The following is a 20,889-nucleotide window of genomic DNA, read 5'->3' on the forward strand; positions in this document are numbered from 1 at the left end:
CACCTGTCTAAGCCGTGAGCCGCCAGCTTCTCTAGGAGACTGCTGTGGGAGACGGTGTCAAAGGCCTTGCTGAAGTCCAGGTAGACCACATCCACAGCCTTTCCCTCATCCACTAGGCGGGTCACCTGGTCATAGAAGGAGATCAGGTTGGTCAAGCAGCCCCTGCCTCTCATGAGCCCATTTATTATGTCTTGTGTATTATGAATTATGTCTTGTTGTATCCCTGGGGTAGGAGGAGGGCATGGGACAGCAAACATCCCCCTTTCTTGAGGGGGATCCTGCCCTGCCACGAGCATTTCATGGCACTTTGGGCAAGCAGCCGCCCTGTTTGATGCCTCAGTTTCCCCACAAGGAGCTCTGCCTGCCAGCCAGTGCAGGGAGAAGCAGGGGAGCCTTCTGATCCCCTGAGAGCCTTTCTCTGGGAGAGGGAGCGAGGTGGTGTGCCTCCCTCCTCTATGGAAATAGGAAAAGTTTCACAAGCAGCTGGCACATTTCACCACTCACCCCACCCCACACACAGACTTGCAACAGGGCAAGAGGGGAGGATGAAGAAGAGGGGCTGGTTATCAGGACACATCCTACCGTCCCTTTGGTAATATGAGTCACCTGAGCCTGCCATGGGCTCTGCTCCAGAGATGGAGGGCAGTATGAAAACCATGCTGCCGCAGGGGTGAGCAGCCCATGCTCGCCCGGGTAATCCAGAGCTGCCCTCTCTCTCCTGGTTCCGCTAAGAAAAAAAAAAAAAAGCTAAATATTTTTCAGCTGGTTGCCACACTGCCTCAGCAGAAATATTTTCTGCTGCGTCAGAAGTCTGACACAGCATAATGGGGAATGCTGCTCCTTGGCCAAGGGCTGCCTTATCTCTGCGCAGCCGGGCTCCTGTTTGTGCCGTCTGAGTTATCGCCCTGCCGCAGCCCCACGCTGCAGCCGGGCTGGGAGATGCTGCCGTGACTCAGCACCCTGCTGCGGGTGCCCGGTGCTGGTGCAAACTCATTGCACTCAATTTAGAGCCTGCCACAGCAATACGGCAGAAATAGCTAAAACATCCTGCTGCAGAAAATGGACTTGAGTCCTGGGCATGGGAGTGAGAGCCCCGTCTGGCTCTGTCAGGCAGGCGATGCTGGTTTCAGAGCTGCCTTTCTGCCTGGATGTCTGAAGAAGACCCTCACAATAAAGTGTCCCTCTGGGCTGGGGTGAAACAGGGTCTGTGGAACATTCCCTGATCTCCGTCTCAGCTCAGCCCCACAGAGATGCTATTATTTGGGACTCCCTGGGAGAAAGGAGATCTGCCTAGTGCACGATGCCGGGATGATGGCTTGGTGCTGTGGAGAGCTGAGCAAAATTAGTAACGAACTTTAGGCCAGTCCCTGATTCACCCACAAGTCCTGGGACCACAGAGGTGCTGGGATGAGCTGCTGAACACCAGGGCCTCTGGCAGGGCAGCTGGAGAGAGGCTCTGCCAAGGGCTGCCCCAAACACAGGGTTTTGGTGCATCACCCAGGGCAGGGGGCTGCTCTCTCATGTGAGGAGTACGTGGTGCAGGCAGCCCTCAAACAGCTACTCGGTGGCTGCAAAGGGATTGCCCCAGGTGCCATCCCATTTTCACAGTCACTTTTGCTACTTGAATAAGTAACATGTGCCAGGTTGGAGTCAGGTCTCCCTCTCTGCCTTCCTAAAACCAAGTCCCAACACAGAAACAGGTCTGGCTCTGTCCATTGCCAGCATTAACTGCTTGAAAGGCATCAGGGGAACGTAATCCATGCAGAAAATGTGTTCCTGACCCAGTTGATCCTATGCCACAAACAGGAGGAGGAAAGTCCTTGTCTGAGCTCAGCAATGCACTTCTTGGTCCCATAGGAACATTCCTTGCTCATATGAACATCTTTCATTAGCAAGTGCCCTGGGACTGTAAGGTCTGGGACACAGCTCTCATGGTTCCCATCCAGTGCTAGGGGCTTTTTGTGGGGGGGGTCTGTGGTTAAGGGAGCCTTCTGCAAAGCAATGACAGGCAGAGCCAGCTAGACTTGCAGCAGGTGTAGTGCTGGGAGGACTGGCTAGGTCCCTTGGAGCTAACCTGCTCCTTAGAAAAAAGGATGCTGGAGCCTTGTTAGGGGGAAAGCAAGGCCATTTGCCCTTATTCTGGGGTTTAAATACGTGGAGGGTTACCTGCTCTCCACACTGTACTTCTGCCCAGCATGAGTACAACCAAGCTCTTCCCAGAGCAGCGGGCTCCTCTGCTCTTCCTGCAGCAAGACTTGGCTCAGTTTGTCCAAGGAGCCCCGGGCTCCCTTAGTGACCACAGGTGAGGAAAGATGTGGGGAGGAGAGGAGGAGCCTTACCTTTCAGGTGTAAGAGTGCTCCCCAAGGCATGAGCACAGGCAAGGGCTGGGGGAAGTGGTAGAGAAAGGCAGCATCGGACACCATTAGCAGCCGAGCAAAGGAGGCAGCTGGTGCCCGCTCTTGAGATTTGCAGCCATGCGTGCCTTGAGAGCACTGCAAAAGCCCCAGGATTTTCAGAGGCGGAGGTTTCACACCTCTTGTCTAAGGGCTGGGCTCCGTCCCACAGGGATTTCCCCCCCCAAGGGCTGGGGGAAGTGGTAGAGAAAGGCAGCATCGGACACCATTAGCAGCCGAGCAAAGGAGGCAGCTGGTGCCCGCTCTTGAGATTTGCAGCCATGCGTGCCTTGAGAGCACTGCAAAAGCCCCAGGATTTTCAGAGGCGGAGGTTTCACACCTCTTGTCTAAGGGCTGGGCTCCGTCCCACAGGGATTTCCCCCCCCCATCCCAGAGCGGGGGAGTCCAGTCCACAGGATTTTCAGAGGCGGAGGTTTCACACCTCTTGTCTAAGGGCTGGGCTCCGTCCCACAGGGATTTCCCCCCCCCAGTCTGTCCCAGAGCGGGGGAGTCCAGACCCTCTGTGCTCCGTGCGCTGATCCTGACTTTCTGTGCCAGCATCTGTTCAGCTCTGCGGCTCTTCCCTTCCTGGGCCTGTAAAGCACCCAGGGTCCAGCCCTGGGCAATGGGTCTTTCTGGCCACTTTCTGCTCTCCTGAATTGACAACTGTGAGTTTGAGCCCTGCATCAGCAGAGCTGCATTTGCAAAAAAGCTGAGTCCATGGGAATTCCCCACTGACTTGTCAGAGTGCAGAGACACCGGAGGGCGAAGGCACCAGAACAGCCCCCAACTCCAGACACTGTTTGTGCCTGCAGAACCTCAGGGATACTGCAAACCACCAAGGATCAGGACTTTCGGATTAGCCACAGTTCAGCTGAATTGCCAGCAAGAGACTGCAGAGCGGTTGCACTGCAGGATTTTAGTGTGTGAGCACAGGGACTCAGTGTCACACACAGGACTGCGTCAATGCCTGAGGGCTTTTTGCTTTGTAGGTTTCCTAACCAGGGCACTATAATTCATGGCACTGTGTTATGCCGTGGTATTATAATCACTTATTTAATCTACACGGGCAGGAGACCCCAGAAGGGACCTTTTCTGTGGGTCTGATTTTCCATCTCTTTCTCTCTCCTCTGCTCACCTCCTGCTCTGGCAGTGCCCAGGTGCCCTGGGGAACACACATTTAGGGATCCTCACATTGCTAGAGGAGCAGAGGGGAGGGCTCGGTGACTGAAAGTCAGCTCCCATCCTCCTGATCGCTGTGTTGGTACACACTTTGCTCTGGTGTGAACACTGCCTTTGGGCACTAGGCAGTGATGAAGGGCATCCTGAAATCCTGTCCTGTAACACCTCTCACCTGCCCTAAGAGAAAAAAATGCTAGGAAAACTCAATTTACCCCATAGATACCAGGGCTGCACACTGGTGTGACTAGCAAATGGCGGCAGGTGATGTGTGGATGGAGGTATGCCTGCACGGCTGTCCATATGCCAGCGGGCAGCAGAGCCGGACCCCAGCCCCAGTAATAATCCAGCCCATTTCTGCTAAATCCAGGGGCAGAAAACAGGCTGTCACATCTTGAGCATGGCCGGGCGCTGGTTTTTATCTCGGGTTGCAGCGAGGGTGGCGAGGAGCTATCTAGCGTGGGTCTCGCAGGGCGTGGGCGGCGATGGGCTGCCTGCAGGTGATAGAGGGGGAGCTGGGCACGGCCAGGGCGGCGGGGTCCCGACCAGCCTCTGTCAGGCTGATAGTTTGGTGTCATGCTACATTGCTGCGGCCGGGGATGCTACACCGGCCCAAGCACTGCAAAGCAAGGCAGAGCCCTGCTCTGGGAGAAGTGGTGCTGCAATGGTGCAGCACGGTCCAGCAGCAAAATATGCACCGTGCTGCGATGGAGACTCATCACACATCTGGTCACAGCTGGAAAACCCCAACTGGCTCCCTCAACGCCTGCCCTGTTGCTCTTCCCATCTGCACCCTGGGAAGTGCTGCACCGACCATGTCCCTCACTCGAGCTGTCCCACTCAGGTGTCCCCTCCAGCCCAGAGCTTGTGTGGACTCATTTTGCATCTCAGGGCAGAGGTTCTGGTAGGAAGCCACAGGCTGGACCCTCTTGCCAGGAGCCTGTGTCCCTCTTGTGCTGAGCAGATGAAAACCCCAGCGAGGGTGAGGGGTGAGAGCAAACCATCAAATTGGTTATAGGCAAGAAAAACACTGCCTCAAATGAGACTGTCCTGGAGACAGCTCATCATGAATAAAAAAAAACCTGCTTTTGCCTATTTCTGGATTGCTTTTACTCAAGTTCTTGTGTTGAGGGATAACTCAGAAGCTGTTTAATTAAATCTTTAGCTTTTCCCTGAATATCCTGGCTCTTATGCCTGACCTTGTGCCTCTCATCCCTTCACCTCACTCAGCTCTGACCCCCCATAGCCTATGACACTGTACTGGCTTTAGGGCTGAGTATGTCCCGGTGAATCCCTTTACAGGGATATAGGGACAAGGATGTACGAACAGGGTCAGGTCACATCTCCTGCCATGCCCTGGAGGTCCTCTGTGCATTTCTGTTGCAACCAGCCCCCACCCTCCAGACAGTGTCACCTGAGACCCAAATTTCAGACCCAGGAGATTTCCTACAAACTTAAAGCAATACAGTAAAAGGCTCTAAGTCAATTAAAACACAGAGGCCCATGCTTGCATGATAAGTAAGTCATTATGTGGCATGAAATTCAGGCCAGAGCAGTCAGAGCAAGGGGTGCTCTGCACCTCTTGGAGTCAGGCCTAAAGGGTACAAAGGGTTAAACGTGGATCCTGAAATTAGAGATCCACATTAGGTACAGAGAGGCATTCATTTAACCTGCAGTTATATTTTCCCTTAGTTTATTGTTACGGCACAGAAACAATTTGAAATGTCTTTGTGTTGAAAGCAGAGTGCCTCAGGCGATGAGCCACAGCTAAATTAGATAACTTTCCTTGTGGTAATAACATCAAGCTCTCTGCCTGCTTGCTGTAAAACTCCAGTCTGCTCCGAATGTCCACCGTGGTGCGCCCGCACCTCTTCTGTTTGTGGTCTTTCCTATTCTCCCTTTCCTCCTAAGGAAAAAAAATTGCATTTTCAGAAATTCTCCTTGGCTTTCATGTTCAGGCTAGTAACCAGACAGTCCCAACCAGGGAAAGTTGTATAAGTTATGGTGATTCAGACCAGCCTGCTGCTGCTCTGCATTTCCCCAAATTCGTCATTGACGACATCCTGAATGGGTTTATAGCAGCAGGTCTGCTGGTTTGCTTATGGTCTGTGAGCATTACATAAGGCTTTGCTCTGGTCCCGAATTTGGGGTTCACCTGGACAGTAACCTGAAGTCCCCTTTTGCCCCAAGCACCATTTTCTGGAGCAACCCTTTACAGGGTACATGCATTAGCAGTGTGGTGGTGGGAAGTTCGCTCTGGGCTTCAAGTTAAATCAAGGCACCAGTGCTAGACTGGACACAGCCAAAAGGACCAGTGAGGTAGGAGTAGGCTGAAGCTCATATATGAATTTACAGCCCAGAATGGCTGTAAAAGGTCATTGCTATTATGAACTCTCCACATCCAGAGGCGTACAAGTCTCAGATATGACCCTAACCCGATCAGCTGGCTGATTCACCTGCTATTATTCCTTTTCTATGAGTGCCTGTCCTACGGGATTTAAAGGGTTTAAAGAATCACTGTGGGTATGAATTAAAAGGAGTCAGTACAGAAGAGCAGCACCAAATGAGCTTGCCTCGATGAAACAGCTGGAATGACTTCAGCCTCTCTTCCTTCTGTTTCCCCTGCCTTGCCCCTTCCCCTTTCTCTCAGCTCTTTGTGACCATCGTTAACCATCCTGTGAAGAAGTGGTCCTGCTCCCACAACTGCACCAGCAAAAACAGACCCTGAATGGGTCAAAGCGTGGGACCAGGACCTGAGGTTTCTCACTACAAGCCACGTCTCTGCCTGCTTTTCTGCAGAGTCCAGAAAAACAGCATTTATTAACCACATTTTTTTTAATATTAATACTGCAGTTAATACCCTCCTCCAAGTCTCTGTGTTTGTTTGATGTTGTCCTGCTTGTCCCAGCTTCGCACTCCTCCTGCTCTCTGCCACCCCTCCTTGAGCTTTTTCATGCTGCTGGTTCAAATGCAGAAGAAAAGCATCATTATCTTTTCTTTTTTAAAGTTCAGCTCTGCAGAGCTGAAAATGAGTCTCCTGTCACAGATGAGGCAAATGCATTGCTAATAATAGACCCAGATGTAGCTTGGATTTTATTTTCACTGTGGGTCTGTGAGGATATGCAGACTATAGGATGAGAGAAGTAATAAATAAAAAGGCCATGCTAGGTCATTTATTGTCATCCCCCAGCTGAGCATACAGCTGTTTTGGTCAGCTCTGTGCTCAGCTGTATGGGCTGGCTGACTCGCATGATGGGAATATCTGCCTGTGAATTTAGCATTGCACATATTTGATTTCACTCTTTGAGTCCTGTCTTATTGGAAATTGACAACTTCTGAAGTCTTCAGATCTCCTTAAGGACTGAGGGTGTGACTGCATGTCTGCTCTTTAGGTGAGGAAACTAAAGCAAGCACTGGCCACCTGCACAGTACATTTATCTGCACTGAGCAGCCTCCGCTCCACATTGTGTTATCAGACCACTCTGGTGGCTTGCTTGCTGCTGAAAGGGGCCTGTGGGCCTTGCCTAGAATTAAAAAAATTTAAAAAATGAATAATGCCTCCTAGGACCCTGTGGCAAGGAGCTGAAACATGACTACAGATGTAAACCACCCCAACTGGATCATAGTGATGGGCTTGTGCCACTGCTCAGTGTGGCTCCGATGAGATCAATGGACCAGTATCGATCTGCAACTGGAATGGGTCAGAGGTCTGGATGAAACCTCCTAGACTGCCTACAGACAGACCCAAAGGCCACGGTCTTGTCAGGATGCCCTACACCTTATGCATCCTGGCTTTGCCTTTCTGAGCATGGGAGCACAGCGTCACCTGAAGGTTGAAAACCAGGAAAATACCCATGTAGTTCAACGGGAAAGTGACACCCAGAGTCAAACAAAAGACTGGTCAGACACTGAACTGATGGGAATGGATATTGCTGGTCTGGTTGTAACATGGTGGGTCCTGCTATCCTTGTGCAAGGCATTTAATTTCCCAGCAGGGAGAGGCCAGTGAAGTGCCTGCCTTGCTAATACTGTAAACACACTAAAAGACCAGAGTAGTCTGCCCCCGGTCACAGCCTGCCCCAGCACCGGCATCCCACACAGGTATTCCTCGAAACCCGGAGCACGAGGAGGTCATCTTTGTTTCATTAACACCAAGCATGGCTGCACATCGTAGATCTCCAGCACACGGTTCAGGTGTGGAGGAACTGGACTGACAGGCTGACGTTTTCCACACTTTCGCCTGATGAAAGGTGCCTGCTTAGGAAAATGAACAGGGGTTTCTCTGTGGGTCTGTGTGCCCAGAGCTGCAGAGCTGCGGCCAAAGGCAACAGCACTCAGCATCCCCAAGAGTGTGCTCCCATGCAGAATGGTCTGTGAAGTGCCGAAGTTCATAAATCTATGGTCGTCTATCCCATCAGAGAAATACCCCTCAAGTTTAGAGAGCCTGTAAATCCTGCAGAGGACTGCAAGGTTGGGTGCTGCCGGCATGAAGCTGTTGTAATGCACCTTGCACATGGGTCAGTGCCTGCTGCAGGCTGCAGGGCATGGGGTGGCATGTGCACGCCTGCGGTGAGCAGGCAGTCACAGGGGGAAGGAGAGGGAGATAAGAGGATATTGTGTCCCGAGCCTGCCTGTTAAGCAAATCACAGGGCTTTTTACTTGAAGACCACACCTCACTGCAGACTGACCACTCCATGGACAGACCGACCCACCGCTGGTGGGGACCCCCCACCCCGGCCCCAGCCAATGACCCCGCAGCGCAGGATGGGGAGGAGCTGCCGGCAGGGGATAAAAGCCTCTATGGGGTCTGCAGCTCAGCTACGGGGTCTGCAGCTCAGCTACAGGGTCTGTGTCCTCCTGCAGCTCTGAGCAAAGCCGCCTGCCACCATGGTGCACTGGTCAGCCGAAGAGAAGCAGCTCATCGCCAGCGTCTGGAGCAAGGTCAATGTGGAGGAATGCGGTGCCGAGGCCCTGGCCAGGTAGGTCCAGCTCCCGGGCATCTGCTCAGCTGCACCCTGGATAGAGAAACCGTGGCAATTGCATTTGGGAGCATTAACAGTGTCTGTGTCTGCTTGTGTCCCCCCATCTCTCCCCAGGCTGCTGATCGTCTACCCCTGGACCCAGAGGTTCTTCGCTTCCTTCGGGAACCTCTCCAGCCCCACTGCAATCATTGGCAACCCCAAGGTCCGTGCCCATGGCAAGAAAGTGCTCACCTCCTTCGGGGAAGCCGTGAAGAACCTGGAAAACCTCAAGGCGACCTATGCCAAGCTGTCTGAGCTGCACTGCGAGAAGCTGCATGTGGACCCCGAGAACTTCAGGGTGAGCCATGCTCCTGACCGGGGGACCCCCATCCTCCCCACTGCATCTTTGTAGGCAGTTTCTCCCCTAACCCCGAGCCCCACCATGTGAGGGATTTACCCTAGACATGCTGGTGCAGGAGGAAGAGGGGAGCTGCATGTACCCTGAGAACTTCAGGGTGAGCTGCGCTTGGGGCTTGACCCTCTCTCCCTCCATCCTGCAGAGTATCTCAGTGCCTGGAGGGTTTCAAACAAGCATAAATAACATATATTTCAGTTCCCAAACAGAAAGGGGCTGGCTTGGATGGAAATTAGGGGAGTGGGGAAGGTTGGGCATTTGATAATGCCAGGGAAATGCCAGGCTCCAGGCTGTGAGGGGTTTGGGGACAAATATAGGGACATGCTCTGAAAGCCTGGAGGCTCATGCAGGCATGGCTTGAGAAAAGCGGGAGAAGGATGCAGGGAGGCCAAGTGGGGCTGAGGGTGGAGAGCATGGAAGGAAGTGCCTGAAGGGTGCTGCCGCTGTGTCGGTGCCATGTGCAGCCTCTCCCTGGCACCTCCTGGCCCCAGGGATGAGGACCACTTCGTCTCCCCTTTTTCCAAGGCTGGCAGACATGGGAGGAGAGGGAAGAGCAAGTGTGAGATGGTCAGGGACTGGACACTGATGGGAAGAGATGCAGACTGGGATTAGAGACAGAGAGGACTGGTCTGAGCATGGGCACAAGGTCAGCAGATGAGGGAGAGGAGCAGGAGCGGAATGAAGCAAAAGAGATCGGGGTGCAGGGGGGTGAGAAGTCACTGTGGGTGAAGAGAGGGAGCAGTTCAGACTGGAAGGGACTGAGGGGGCTAGATATGGCTGATGGCCTCTGTTTCAGTCTCTGTTTAAGCCTGACTTTGGGGATGTAGCAGGTAGACCTTACACTGACCTAACCCTCTGCTCAAGTAGGCATGGGGTTTCACAGCAGGGAAAAAAAAAAAGAAAAAAGACAGAAAAGGTCTGGAAATAAAGTCTAGAGGCTGGAAAAAGCAGGTATGAGATGAAGCAGAGACAGAGGAGGTGGATACTGTCTATCTTCCTGCACAGAGAATTCAGCTAAAAGAGCTTCCCTGGGTTGCAGTCTCCAGGACCCCCCAGAGAGCTGGGTTCCCTCCAGCCCCTGGTCCCTGGGTCCTGTGCAGGGCGAAGGGGTGCTCAGCACCGTGTTGACCTGATTTGCTTCCTTCTCCTCTCCAGCTCCTGGGAAACATCCTCATCATTGTGCTGGCCGCGCACTTCAACAAAGACTTCACCCCTACCTGCCAGGCCACTTGGCAGAAGCTGGTCGGCGTGGTGGCCCATGCTCTGGCCTACAAGTACCATTAAACCCTCTGGAGGCAGATGTGTCTGTAACAGTCAATAAAAAACCACACATTTTCTGGACTTATTAGTGTGCTCCTGTGTCTCTGCGGCCGCCTGTGGGGTGGGAGGGAGGGAGCAAGGAGCATGAAAGGGGGAAGACAGGCTCCAGCTGCTGGGAGCATCATGCTCCAGAAAGGCAGTCAGGCTGGCCAAAGGGGAGGCTACTTTTCCTGGCTATTTGGGCTCTCTCCGAAAGACATCAGCCTGCTTTCTGCTGCCTTTTGCTGCCTGCCCAGCAGGGCTGGTCCTGGACCTCCACGCACAAAGCGATGCTGGGGTGCCTCTCGCATATGGAGCTCCAGTGGGACATCTGGGGATACCGGCCTCTAAACCAGCGATGGGCACGTCCCAGCCCACCTAGTACCTCTGAGCTTGCTGAAATCGCCTGGGGGTGGGGATTTCTGACCTATTCTGTGCAGAAAGCCAAGCTGCAGGGCAAGCAAAGGCCCCTCTGGCACTAAACCCCTCAACCTGTGATGCATGCAAGGATATAAATTTGTAGAGATTCACTGAAGCCAGCTTAGATTAGGCAGAAATTTGTCCCTTCATATTTTAGTACTGATGTATTTTTAAGAAGTTGATCAAAGCATTTTCTGAATCAGCAATGAAAATGCTCTTACCGTTACTCTTGTGCATTTTGATCAGAATTTCAGATATCTGAAAGAAAATGTGTATGATCCCAAGAGGGGGGGAAGAGGGAAGCTTTTAAACAGGACCTATCAGAGCTTTTTTTTACTCAGATTGGCTTAATGGAAGAATGTTTTTTCACTGGAATGGAAGGATTCTGCGTAAGTACATCAGTTTCAGCAATGCTTTTCCAGGAATAACTTAAAAAGCAACAAGGACGGACATGTCAGTGTCTCAGAATGATGAAATCCTTGTTTTGCCTGATTTAGGAATAAATTTTCTGCCTTCTTCCTGATAAAGCAGGGATTTGCACTTATGACCCCTCTATCCTACACAGATAGCCTGTCTGACAGGCAAAGGATCCAGCCCCGCTGGCAGTGCCAAGAACATCCTCGTCTGGGGGAAAAGAAAAAGAAAAAAACCCCAGAAACCAGTCCAGCTTTCCTGCAGCACGTCATTCTCCTTTCAGTCAGCAAATGGGCATTTCAGCATGATTTCAGGAGGTAAGACCGTTCTCAATGTCCTGTTCCAGTTAGCACAAAAGTGCAGTTCAAAACCTTGGAAGTTGCCACCAAACAGAAAAGGTCTCCTGCACTTGAGGCACGGGCAGACGTAGCAGTAGCAAAATGACTGTGGGTGCATCCAACGGCACACACTCGGTCTGTTCGTGTGTTATGTACCTCTGGGTCCCAAACCAGCAAACGCTTGCACAGTGGCTGTGGACCTCAGCAATGTGTTTTTGCCCCAGTGTCTGTGAATGTCTTAATCGTTCTGTTCCTCCTCTCCCACCCTGGGCCATGGACACATCCCAGTGGTGATGTGGAGCGTGTCCTGCTCCCTGACTGTGCACTATGGTCAGCACCTGGATGGTCCTGTCAGCCTTAATCTGCAATTAGAGGTACAGGCAAGGGGCAGGATGCGGTGGTGGTGTTGCAGAGCCAGTGTGCCAGGCTTTCCAAGTGAGAGTTGCCCCTCCCTTGTGTGAAGCAAGAGCAAAGTTACGATCACCAACAGCCCATCTGACCCCAAAGAGGGGTTAGAGGCAAGCCCTGGATGCAGGCTAGACGAACACCACGGCAAGCCTGGTGTTGAAATGACACTGCTAGTCCTAGCAGTGTTGCATCAGTAGCTCTAACAGGTCTTTACAGAGGAAGCAGTGTCAGCAGTGCCTCCCTCCTTTGCAGCCAGGGAATGGAGCAGCACAGGGGAAGCGGCTCGACCAAAGCACCTCCAGCAGCTGGTGGGAAAGCAGGAATCAAATGTGCATTTCCAGGCCATCAAGCTGTGCAGACTGCCCTCTTTGGGGAGGAGAGCCCAGCCTCACCAGCACAGCGACAGGGGGCAAATGCAGTGCTGGTGTTTTGCCATGGGATAAAATGGCCATTGGGGCATTTCTGCAGTGGTGGTGCAGAGCGACGCTGGGATGCTCGGGCAGGGCTGGGAGCCACGAAGTGCCCAGGGGACCGTGAGCCATCAGCTTCGTCCTTAGCAGTTCGCTAACAGCAGTTGGCTCGTGTTCAGGACCTGACTCCTGCCTTGCCCTCTGTTATGCCACTTCAGTGAGCCCCAGATGCTCGCCGTGAGCCCCAGGATCTCTGCATGGTGCAAACAGCCTTTTGGAGCCCAGAGTCCCTTCGAAGTGGTTCCAGCCCTCCATGGCCTGACCAAGGCAGGGCTGGCTGACGCACATTCCCTTTTTGCTGTCTGCTGCTTCCACTCCTGCCCTTAGCTGGGAGACCACAAGATGCTGGCACAGAGTGGGATGAGCCCAGACAGGGCAGTTCAGCTGGGAAAGGAAGATCACAGCAAATAAAGGGGGAACAAAGACACCCTCAAGACCTACTGGCTTAAGATACAAGAAATGGCATGTTTTGGAGGAGAGAGAAGAGGCTGGCCTGGATCCAGAGCGGCAGAGGCTGGGTACAGCTGCCACTCCTGCTGATAAGGGCTCTGGTAAAGCTTGGCATGGGACACAGCCTGCTGCAATCAGAGTGACCAATAAATTCTGCTTGTTTCAACAAGGCTGTCACTGTAGCTGCCTTTTGCCATCATCAGGATGGTTTATCTATAAAAAGGGAAGATTCCCGTCTGTGGAAGTGGACATGGCCCAGTGTGGGGCCAAGAGATGAAGAACGACTTAGGGGATCTTCCACCCACACCAAAGGGAACAGCTGGCTGGAAGGATGCTCGAGGGAAGAGTCCTGGACATAGTGAAATCCATTCCAGGCAGATGGCAAAAGGGGCCCTAGTTTTCCTTCTGGGGATAAGCTGGGGATAAGCATGCTGCAAGGTATTGCTGTGGGTGCACTACGGGAAAGGAGATCTCCCTTTGACTCTGTGAACTGGAATAAAGCTACAGAAATTGCCTCTACTTGGCACGTTGTGATGAACATTTCCCCTCCCACCCTGTGCCACCAAACAGACCCCCCAACAGACAACCCCTGTGCTGGGAGCTCTGAGCATCCAAAAATTGCCAGCCAGGCCTCTGCCCCCAAGCCATAAAGCAGGTGATTTAAAAATGTACTTAAGATAAACTCTTTCTTATAAAAATGGATGAGATGGATGGATCCCCAGGAGAAGCCCCAAGCAGAGCACAGGGCTGTGACTGTCTGGGCTGTCGTGCCTTTGTTTTTTGCCAAGTGTCTCTCTGCCCTCTCACAGCGTACAGGGCTGCTTACAGCAAACGCTCGTGGTGTCCTGCCCGAGATCACCCTGCCATCCTTGCAGGCACCTTCGGGGCTGTATCTGCTTGACAGCGGGCTCGTGCCTCTGATGGTGTTATGGACCGCTGCCCAACTGTTGTAAACAGCCTCTGGGCCTGCCCAACATAGCAGGTTTCCTTAAAATGTCTTTGTGGCTAACTAATCTTAAAACAAAAAAGCCCTTGGAAGTCTTTCACAGGGAGTTTAATCTCATGTTTTTTCCTTCTGTCAGCTAACTGCCCTGTGGCACTAATGCAATTGCTGGAGATGATGTGAAAAGCCCTTTGAAGGAATCACTTGCCAGGATGGGACAATGTTCTCCAGCGGGGACACAGCGAGCTCGGGAGATGCTGCTGCCCACAGCAGTGAGCAAGGAGGAGCCGCGCAGGCTGGAGAGAGCCAGGCTGAATGAGAAGGAAGGAAAGAGAAGGTGAAGCTCAGCAAGCCGCAGGAGTTGTTCATCCTTTGTGTCTTCTCTTGGTTTAGCATCTCACCTCATGCCTGGGATGGGCATTTGAAACTGCCCTCGTGGGATGGTGCATCCAAACTGCTCTGGTGCCGAGGTACCGTAGGAATGATGCCACCAGCTCACCAGTCCACTCTGCTAATAAAGAATCTGGAAGCTGTGTCCGCAGAGCAATTTACTGATGTTACAGCCTCCTCATTTCTTATGTCTATATTAACTGAGAAAGCACGTGCATGAACCTATTTGCACACATAGCAGAACTAGAGTTGCAGTTAAGAGAATTTAGTTTAAGGTCAGGTCACCAGTTACAGCTGAAAGCAGAGCTCAGTACCTGACTGTATCACAGACTTCTTACATGATTTTAAGTGCATCAATGCATCCTACAGTGCATCAGGACCTTGTTTGCAAAATTATACTGGTAAGAATACTTTTATTCTTTGACAGCCTCCCCTGTTAGTAGGAAACACCTTGGATTGAGATGCTCTGTCAAGTAGGAGGGTGGAAAAAAGTCACAACTTCCGAAGATATAGTAACTGCAGGAAGTAATGGTATTGACCAGAGCTAAGGCTGGAAGAACTTACTGATGGTTTTATTTGGAGCAGGCAGATAAGAGAAAAGATAGTCCTCTTCAGATTTGTAAAGACAGTTGCCAAGAAGACAAGAGGACAGACTTCATCCCACATGCAGTGAGAGATCATCCCTGCAAGGATGTTTCTTAGGGCTGAATTGTTTTATGTGAACAAGCAATCTGATCAAGACAGCTCTACCAACAGTAGAAATGCTGCTTTGCCAGGGCAGCTTATTTCTTTTGGGGTATGAGGAATGTTATATATCAAAAGAACTCTTTTTTCAGGTATAAGCAGTGTCTGCACTCAAGAGTTTCTTAGTGCTAGTGCCTGATATAGCAAAACCATCGAACTTTTGCCATGCAGACAAGGTTTTATTGCATATTTCTGCTAGCAGTCTGAAAAAATAAGCATGGTTCCCTATTTGGTTCTGCCTTTTATTTCATGTACACCCCATTTCTGATTTGGTCAGGCTCAGAACTGTGCCCCAAAGCCACCCAGTTATTAGACTAAGGGACAGTCATCAGCCCCATATAGTAATGAGGCATTCAAAATCTAAAATAAAATGCTGTGTTGTCCTCTTCCTGGAGGGCCAGTAGATAAAATTAACATTGGACTGGTTTTGCACAGTACAGCCTGGTCCTAGACTCCCACTGGCATCAGGTGCAACTGACTGTCCACATGGGTGACATGTCTGGCTTGTACTCCTCATAGGACTAAGGCTAGGGGTAACACCGTGCTCTTGAGACCTGTAATTCAGATTTGTGCCTTCAAGGTGGATCCACTTTGAGGACAGGGAATTGCACTGGAGATGGGAAATAGGAGAGCTTAGGCTCAGAACAGCATGGACAACAATGATGGACAATGATGATGGACAACAACTCTGAAGCTCTTTGCCAGGACAGACAAGAAATGTAAATGCATTTAAAGCATGGGGCCTAGATTTGGAAGTGATCATTCAATCCTTGTTTCCCAGTAAGCCTCTGGTCCTTTGAGCTGGGGTGGATGACGCCTAGAGCTGTTCAGGATGAATCCCAGGAGTGCAGGGCACCAATGCACCATTACAAGTCTGAAAACACGGTCAAGGCGGAGACTGCAAACTCTTTGAACGTCACTGCCTGTCTTCTTGGGTCTGCAGCACATGTTCACCCCCAGCCTCCATCTGCCTCTGCAATACTAGAAACCTGCAGCCGGGGAGGAGCCATGCAGGCAGCTCCACCTGCACTCGGGGCTGCGAATACAAGTGCATGGGTATGAGATGATGCTTGTCCACTCAAAGGCAGAGGGGGGAAAGGGCCTCTTTTCCCCTTGGACAGCATCCAAAATTGCTATCTTTCCTTGCGCAGCCCAGATGCCTCCCCAGCCCCAACCAATAGCTACGTGAACTGAGATTAGGACAAGCCGTTACTAGTATATAAAAATCCCTGGGGCAGACTTCGGCTCCACTTCCTCATCATTGTTAGGGAAGCCCCAGACAAACCCTCTTGCTCGACACCATGGTGCACTGGTCAGCCGAAGAGAAGCAGCTCATCACCGGCCTCTGGGGCAAGGTCAATGTGGCCGAATGCGGTGCCGAGGCCCTGGCCAGGTAGGTCCAGCTCCCGGGCATCTGCTCAGCTGCACCCTGGATAAAGAAACCGCTCCAGTCACGGGAGCATTAACATGTCTGTGTCCGCTTGTGTCCCTCCATCTCTCCCCAGGCTGCTGATCGTCTACCCCTGGACCCAGAGGTTCTTCGCTTCCTTCGGGAACCTCTCCAGCCCCACTGCCATCCTCGGCAACCCTATGGTCCATGCCCATGGCAAGAAAGTGCTCACCTCCTTTGGGGATGCCGTCAAGAACCTGGACAACATCAAGAAATGTTTTGCTCAGCTGAGCAAACTCCACTGCGAGAAGCTGCACGTGGACCCCGAGAACTTCAGGGTGAGCTGTGCTCGGACTCCAGCCTCAGCTGGGCAGAGGTTTCTGTTCTCTGGAGAGGACTTTAGGGGTCTCTGAGGTGTCTGATAGTCAGTGAGACCTAGAGAGAAACCCTGAGGCTGCCTGAGCCTGGGAGCCTGCTGAGGGCAGGGGCGGTGGAGGGGAAAGGGGAGTGAATAGGCATATTTGGGGAGAATAGAGATGAGTTATGGAGCTGGGATCTGTGAGAGAAGGGACCCAGGCAGGCAAGGTGGATGGGGATGAAATGCAGAGTCGAATACGTGCCGGTAGGAAGCAACGTTGGCTTGGAGCTGCTGGAGACCAGAAGAGAAGAAAATGAGACAGGGTTTGGAGGGAAGAGCTGAGCTTGGCTATGAGGGAGTGGTTAAACCAGGAGAGAAAATAAACACAGCCACTTCAGCAGAAGGAGGGGATCTGAGCCAAGAGAAAGCAAGGGTGGGTAGGGATATGAAAGGAAAGGAGGAACCCAGTCGAAGCAGAGGAAGGACACTGCACAGCAGGCAAAGGAAGGCGTTTGGGGAGGAGGATCCAGCCCATCCAGGCATCCTGGTGAGTGCCAGAGATGCAAGCTGTGCAAGGAGCCTGGTGCTCTGCACAGGGCTGTGATAAATCCGTTCCTTGCTTTGCGATGAATTCCCCAATAACCGGTGTCCATGCGCGAACACCTGGGTGGTGCGAGGGTGGGGAGGGAGGTGGGGGGGCAGCACCAGGCTGACAGCTTCTCCTCCCTCCATTGCCAGCTCCTGGGTGACATCCTTATCATCGTCCTGGCCGCCCACTTCGGCAAGGACTTCACCCCCGCCTGCCAGTCCGCCTGGCAGAAGATGGTCCGTGTGGTGGCCCATGCGCTGGCCCACGAGTACCACTGAGCATCCCGCAAGCATTCATGCCCGGAGATGCTCCCGGCTCACGGGGAAACATCCTCTGGTTCTGCTGGTCTCTAATTGCCAAATAAACGCCAACTGCTTCAGCCATGAAGAGGTGTCTGCCTCTCTGTGGGAATGGGGTGGGGGCCACCCCGGGGTGCTGGGGAACGGGAAGGGGATGCTCACACACACGGGGTAACATGAGCCACGGTCTTGTCTATGAATTCATGCAAGTGAGACTCGTCTAAGCTGGAGAATCCAGGGGAACATTCAAGACAAAAAACAAATAAACACACTACAAAATATGAACAGAAATACTCTGGTGCTTTTTTGAGACATCAGGTAATATCATTGGGTTTAATGTTTTAAGTCTTTCACAGATTAAGTGGAACAAAACTTTGTACAAAAACATGCAGTGGGAGAAGTGGCAGTGAGATTAGGTCCATCATTTGTAACTTCCTTCGTGGAAGGAAAAATGCTTTTTTTGTTGTTTTTTGTCTAAATCATTACCATTCTCAGATTATTAAAGACAGAATGTAATAGACACAACTATCTATTATGGCAAAAAATATGCCAAGAATGGTAATTTCATGTACAGGAAGGATAGAGCATCTGCTTTCACTGGCCCCTACATCTAACTTTCCACAAGCAAAATGAAATTCCCTGAACAGTCTCCATGCCACGCAGAGGACCATGGCCCTCACCAGCCTCCTGTCCTCCTTTCAGACTCACAGCATCCCCACAGCACCGACAGCAGTTCAGGGACACGTTTGGGATTTCTGGGTGGTGAATTCCTCCCGCCCCCTTATCAGGGAGAAGGCAGAGCAAATGGCTCCAGATCAGGTCTGCAGTAAACACTGCACTGTTCAGCATAGAGGGCTGGGGAACAGTGTCACCCCCCAGGCGTGGCCCCAGGGTCCTTTGGCCAAGTCCCCTCCTGAAGTGAGCAGGCAGAGGAGAACCAGTGCAGCCTGCAGCCCATGGCCAATGCAAACATGTTGCTCCATGGTCATCCAGACACCGCTGGACCAGCTGGCATTCCAGTGCGCTGCCTGGGTCCGGCCCCACAAGCTCCATCCCTGGCCCCAGCGCCTGCATCCCACCATGTCCAGCTCGCTCTGCAGGGAGCAGGAGCAGATGTGCAGCCCCAGGAGACCCAGCTGCTTCTCGCACCACTTGGGAGGACCACTGCTGCGCCAGCTGCCAAGTCGCTAGGTCAGGCACTGTCTCCTGCTGCGCATCTGCACAGAACCCAGTACACCCAGTCTTCCCTACCTCTCCTGAGAGAGAGCTTCCCCTGAGAGCTAACACCCTGCAGGCAATTGGTGCGCCCTGCGTTGTAACATTTCCCTTCCAGCCTTGCTTGACCTTTGCTAACAGGCTCTTTGAGACAGGAGCTCTCTCTGACTACAAGCCACTGCCCATGGTTTTCTTCGTGTTGCCCTAAAGTTCGCAAACTGTTAAATAGCTGATAGGAAAGAACAAGGAGAACCCAAAGCCTGACAGGTCCTGCAAGAAGAGGACAAAGAGAAACTGCTTGTACACCGCTGGTGCATTCAGAGGGAGGACCCAACAGCCCCAAGTCCGAGTCTTCCGCCTCGCAACCATGCAGCCCACCGTGGTTTGCACCACCCGAGGGGCACCAAGACTTGCATGCACCCTTCTCCAAGGGCTTATGCGGGACTCGCACGGTGCCGTGCTTGGACTTTGCGTGGAGATAAACGCCACCCTTCAGTAGGGAGCTGCAGAGCTGGAAATCAAAGACAGGGGGAGGGAGGCCCGCCAGCCCGTTCCGGTGGTGGATCTGGGCATCTTGCCCTGGGGCCCCACCCTGACACCGCATCCCCTCCCTTGGGGTGCCAGGGCTGCGGGGCCCCCCCCGGGGGCCCAGCCAATGGAGGGGTGCACAGGGAAGAGGAGGGGCCCAGCATAGCGTATAAAAGTGGGGACGGGGAGACCCGCTCGCCAGCGTGCGATCCCTTTGGGAGCAAAAGCCAAGACTTCCTCCGTACCTGCCGGCAGCCACACGCTACCCTCCACCCGACACCATGGTGCACTGGTCAGCCGAAGAGAAGCAGCTCATCACCGGCCTCTGGGGCAAGGTCAATGTGGCCGAATGCGGTGCTGAGGCCCTGGCCAGGTAGGTCCAGCTCATGGGCATCTCCTCAGCTGCACACGGGATAAAGAAACCGCTCCAGTCACGGGAGCATTAACATGTCTGTGTGTCTGCTAATGTCCCTCTGTCTCTCCCCAGGCTGCTGATCGTCTACCCCTGGACCCAGAGGTTCTTTGCTTCCTTTGGGAACCTCTCCAGCCCCGCTGCCGTCCTCGCCAACCCTATGGTCCGTGCCCATGGCAAGAAAGTGCTCACCTCCTTTGGGGATGCCGTCAAGAACATGGACAACATCAAGAACACCTTTGCCCAGCTGTCCGAGCTGCACTGCGACAAGCTGCATGTGGACCCCGAGAACTTCAGGGTGAGCCATGCTCCTGACCGGGGGACCCCCATCCTCCCCACTGCATCTTTGTAGGCAGTTTCTCCCCTAACCCCGAGCCCCACCATGTGAGGGATTTACCCTAGACATGCTGGTGCAGGAGGAAGAGGGGCTGGTGTTGGGGCCAGAGGGAGATGCAGGAGAGGGACAGAGAGGGAAGGGACCAACCTGCAGCGTGGTGAGAAAGCACCAAAAGGGCTGAGAGGTGATGGTTACGGAGGGACCATCTGGAGGGTGCAAGTGAGGATGCACAGGAGACGGGAAGGCAGTGAGGGGGTGTTTTCAGTGTGGAAAGGGAGGGGGTGAGTAAAGCAAAAGCAGTTGTTGAGCAGGAAGAGGTTTGAGCTAAAGGGAAAGCGAAGGAGCAAGAGCAAAGCTTGGCACGGAGGAGAAAGGAGAGATGAGCGAGGAGCAAGAGATGGCAGCTAGATGCCAAAAGCAAAAGAGGAGTGGGACCTAGAGGGAGAGAAAACTTTGGCTCCCATGTCTCTGCAGCTGAGAGTTTCCTAGTGGGGAAGTAACCCTGACATTTGTCACTGGTGCTGGCAATCTCCCCTGCGTCAGCATGAGCTCCTTGTTCATGCCAGGGTGCTTTGCAGTGCCGAGTGCCGGCTCCCTGCCGTGCAGCAGACGCTCAGCTGTGTCTTCTGCTCGGGAGAAACTCCCAAACAAAGCCAGAAGGGAGGAAGAAAAACTTAATCAACAAAATTTCTTGAGAATTTTTGGTTACTTTTCCCATAGCAGTAGCAGAACTTGAATCTTTAGAGTAAGAGCAGAGAACAAGTTTAAGGTACATCTTAAAAAGGACTCCAGGGAGATTTTTAAACCTACAAAATGCCCGGAGGTTTCCCTGGGTCTAATGCGAGTGCTTGCGTGGGGATCTGCAGGCTCCTGGGCATTGCTAACCCGAGGGTGCTCTTGTCCCCCCAGCTCCTGGGTGACATCCTGATCATCGCC

General features: G+C 52.7%; 3 protein-coding genes across 3 annotated transcripts in view; all 3 read left to right on the forward strand.

Moving 5' to 3' along the window:
• Positions 1 to 8,430: 8,430 nt before the first annotated feature.
• Positions 8,431 to 10,290, forward strand: LOC103901140 (hemoglobin subunit rho). The gene is made up of 3 exons (XM_009281981.2): positions 8,431 to 8,552; positions 8,670 to 8,892; positions 10,105 to 10,290. Exons 1-3 carry the CDS (start codon positions 8,461 to 8,463, stop codon positions 10,231 to 10,233), a joined length of 444 nt encoding a protein of 147 aa, XP_009280256.1. The 5' UTR covers positions 8,431 to 8,460; the 3' UTR covers positions 10,234 to 10,290.
• Positions 10,291 to 16,052: 5,762 nt separating this feature from the next.
• On the forward strand, positions 16,053 to 17,547 carry LOC103901141 (hemoglobin subunit beta). The gene is made up of 3 exons (XM_009281983.2): positions 16,053 to 16,218; positions 16,331 to 16,553; positions 17,312 to 17,547. The coding sequence occupies exons 1-3, from the start codon at positions 16,127 to 16,129 to the stop codon at positions 17,438 to 17,440; spliced, it is 444 nt and encodes a 147-aa protein (XP_009280258.1). The 5' UTR covers positions 16,053 to 16,126; the 3' UTR covers positions 17,441 to 17,547.
• A 1,828-nt stretch (positions 17,548 to 19,375) lies between these two features.
• The window catches only part of LOC103901170 (hemoglobin subunit beta-like), a 20,111-nt gene continuing 18,597 nt past the window's right edge, over positions 19,376 to 20,889 (forward strand). Inside the window, exons 1-3 of the mRNA XM_009282008.2 lie at positions 19,376 to 19,577; positions 19,692 to 19,914; positions 20,863 to 20,886. Of these exons, the coding sequence (XP_009280283.1) occupies positions 19,486 to 19,577; positions 19,692 to 19,914; positions 20,863 to 20,886 (339 nt within the window). The 5' untranslated portion in view covers positions 19,376 to 19,485. The remainder of the gene's footprint in view (positions 19,578 to 19,691; positions 19,915 to 20,862; positions 20,887 to 20,889) is intronic.

The sequence above is a fragment of the Aptenodytes forsteri genome, unplaced genomic scaffold (genome assembly GCF_000699145.1).
Source record: "Aptenodytes forsteri isolate BGI_AS27 unplaced genomic scaffold, ASM69914v1 Scaffold485, whole genome shotgun sequence".
NCBI lineage: Eukaryota > Metazoa > Chordata > Aves > Sphenisciformes > Spheniscidae > Aptenodytes > Aptenodytes forsteri.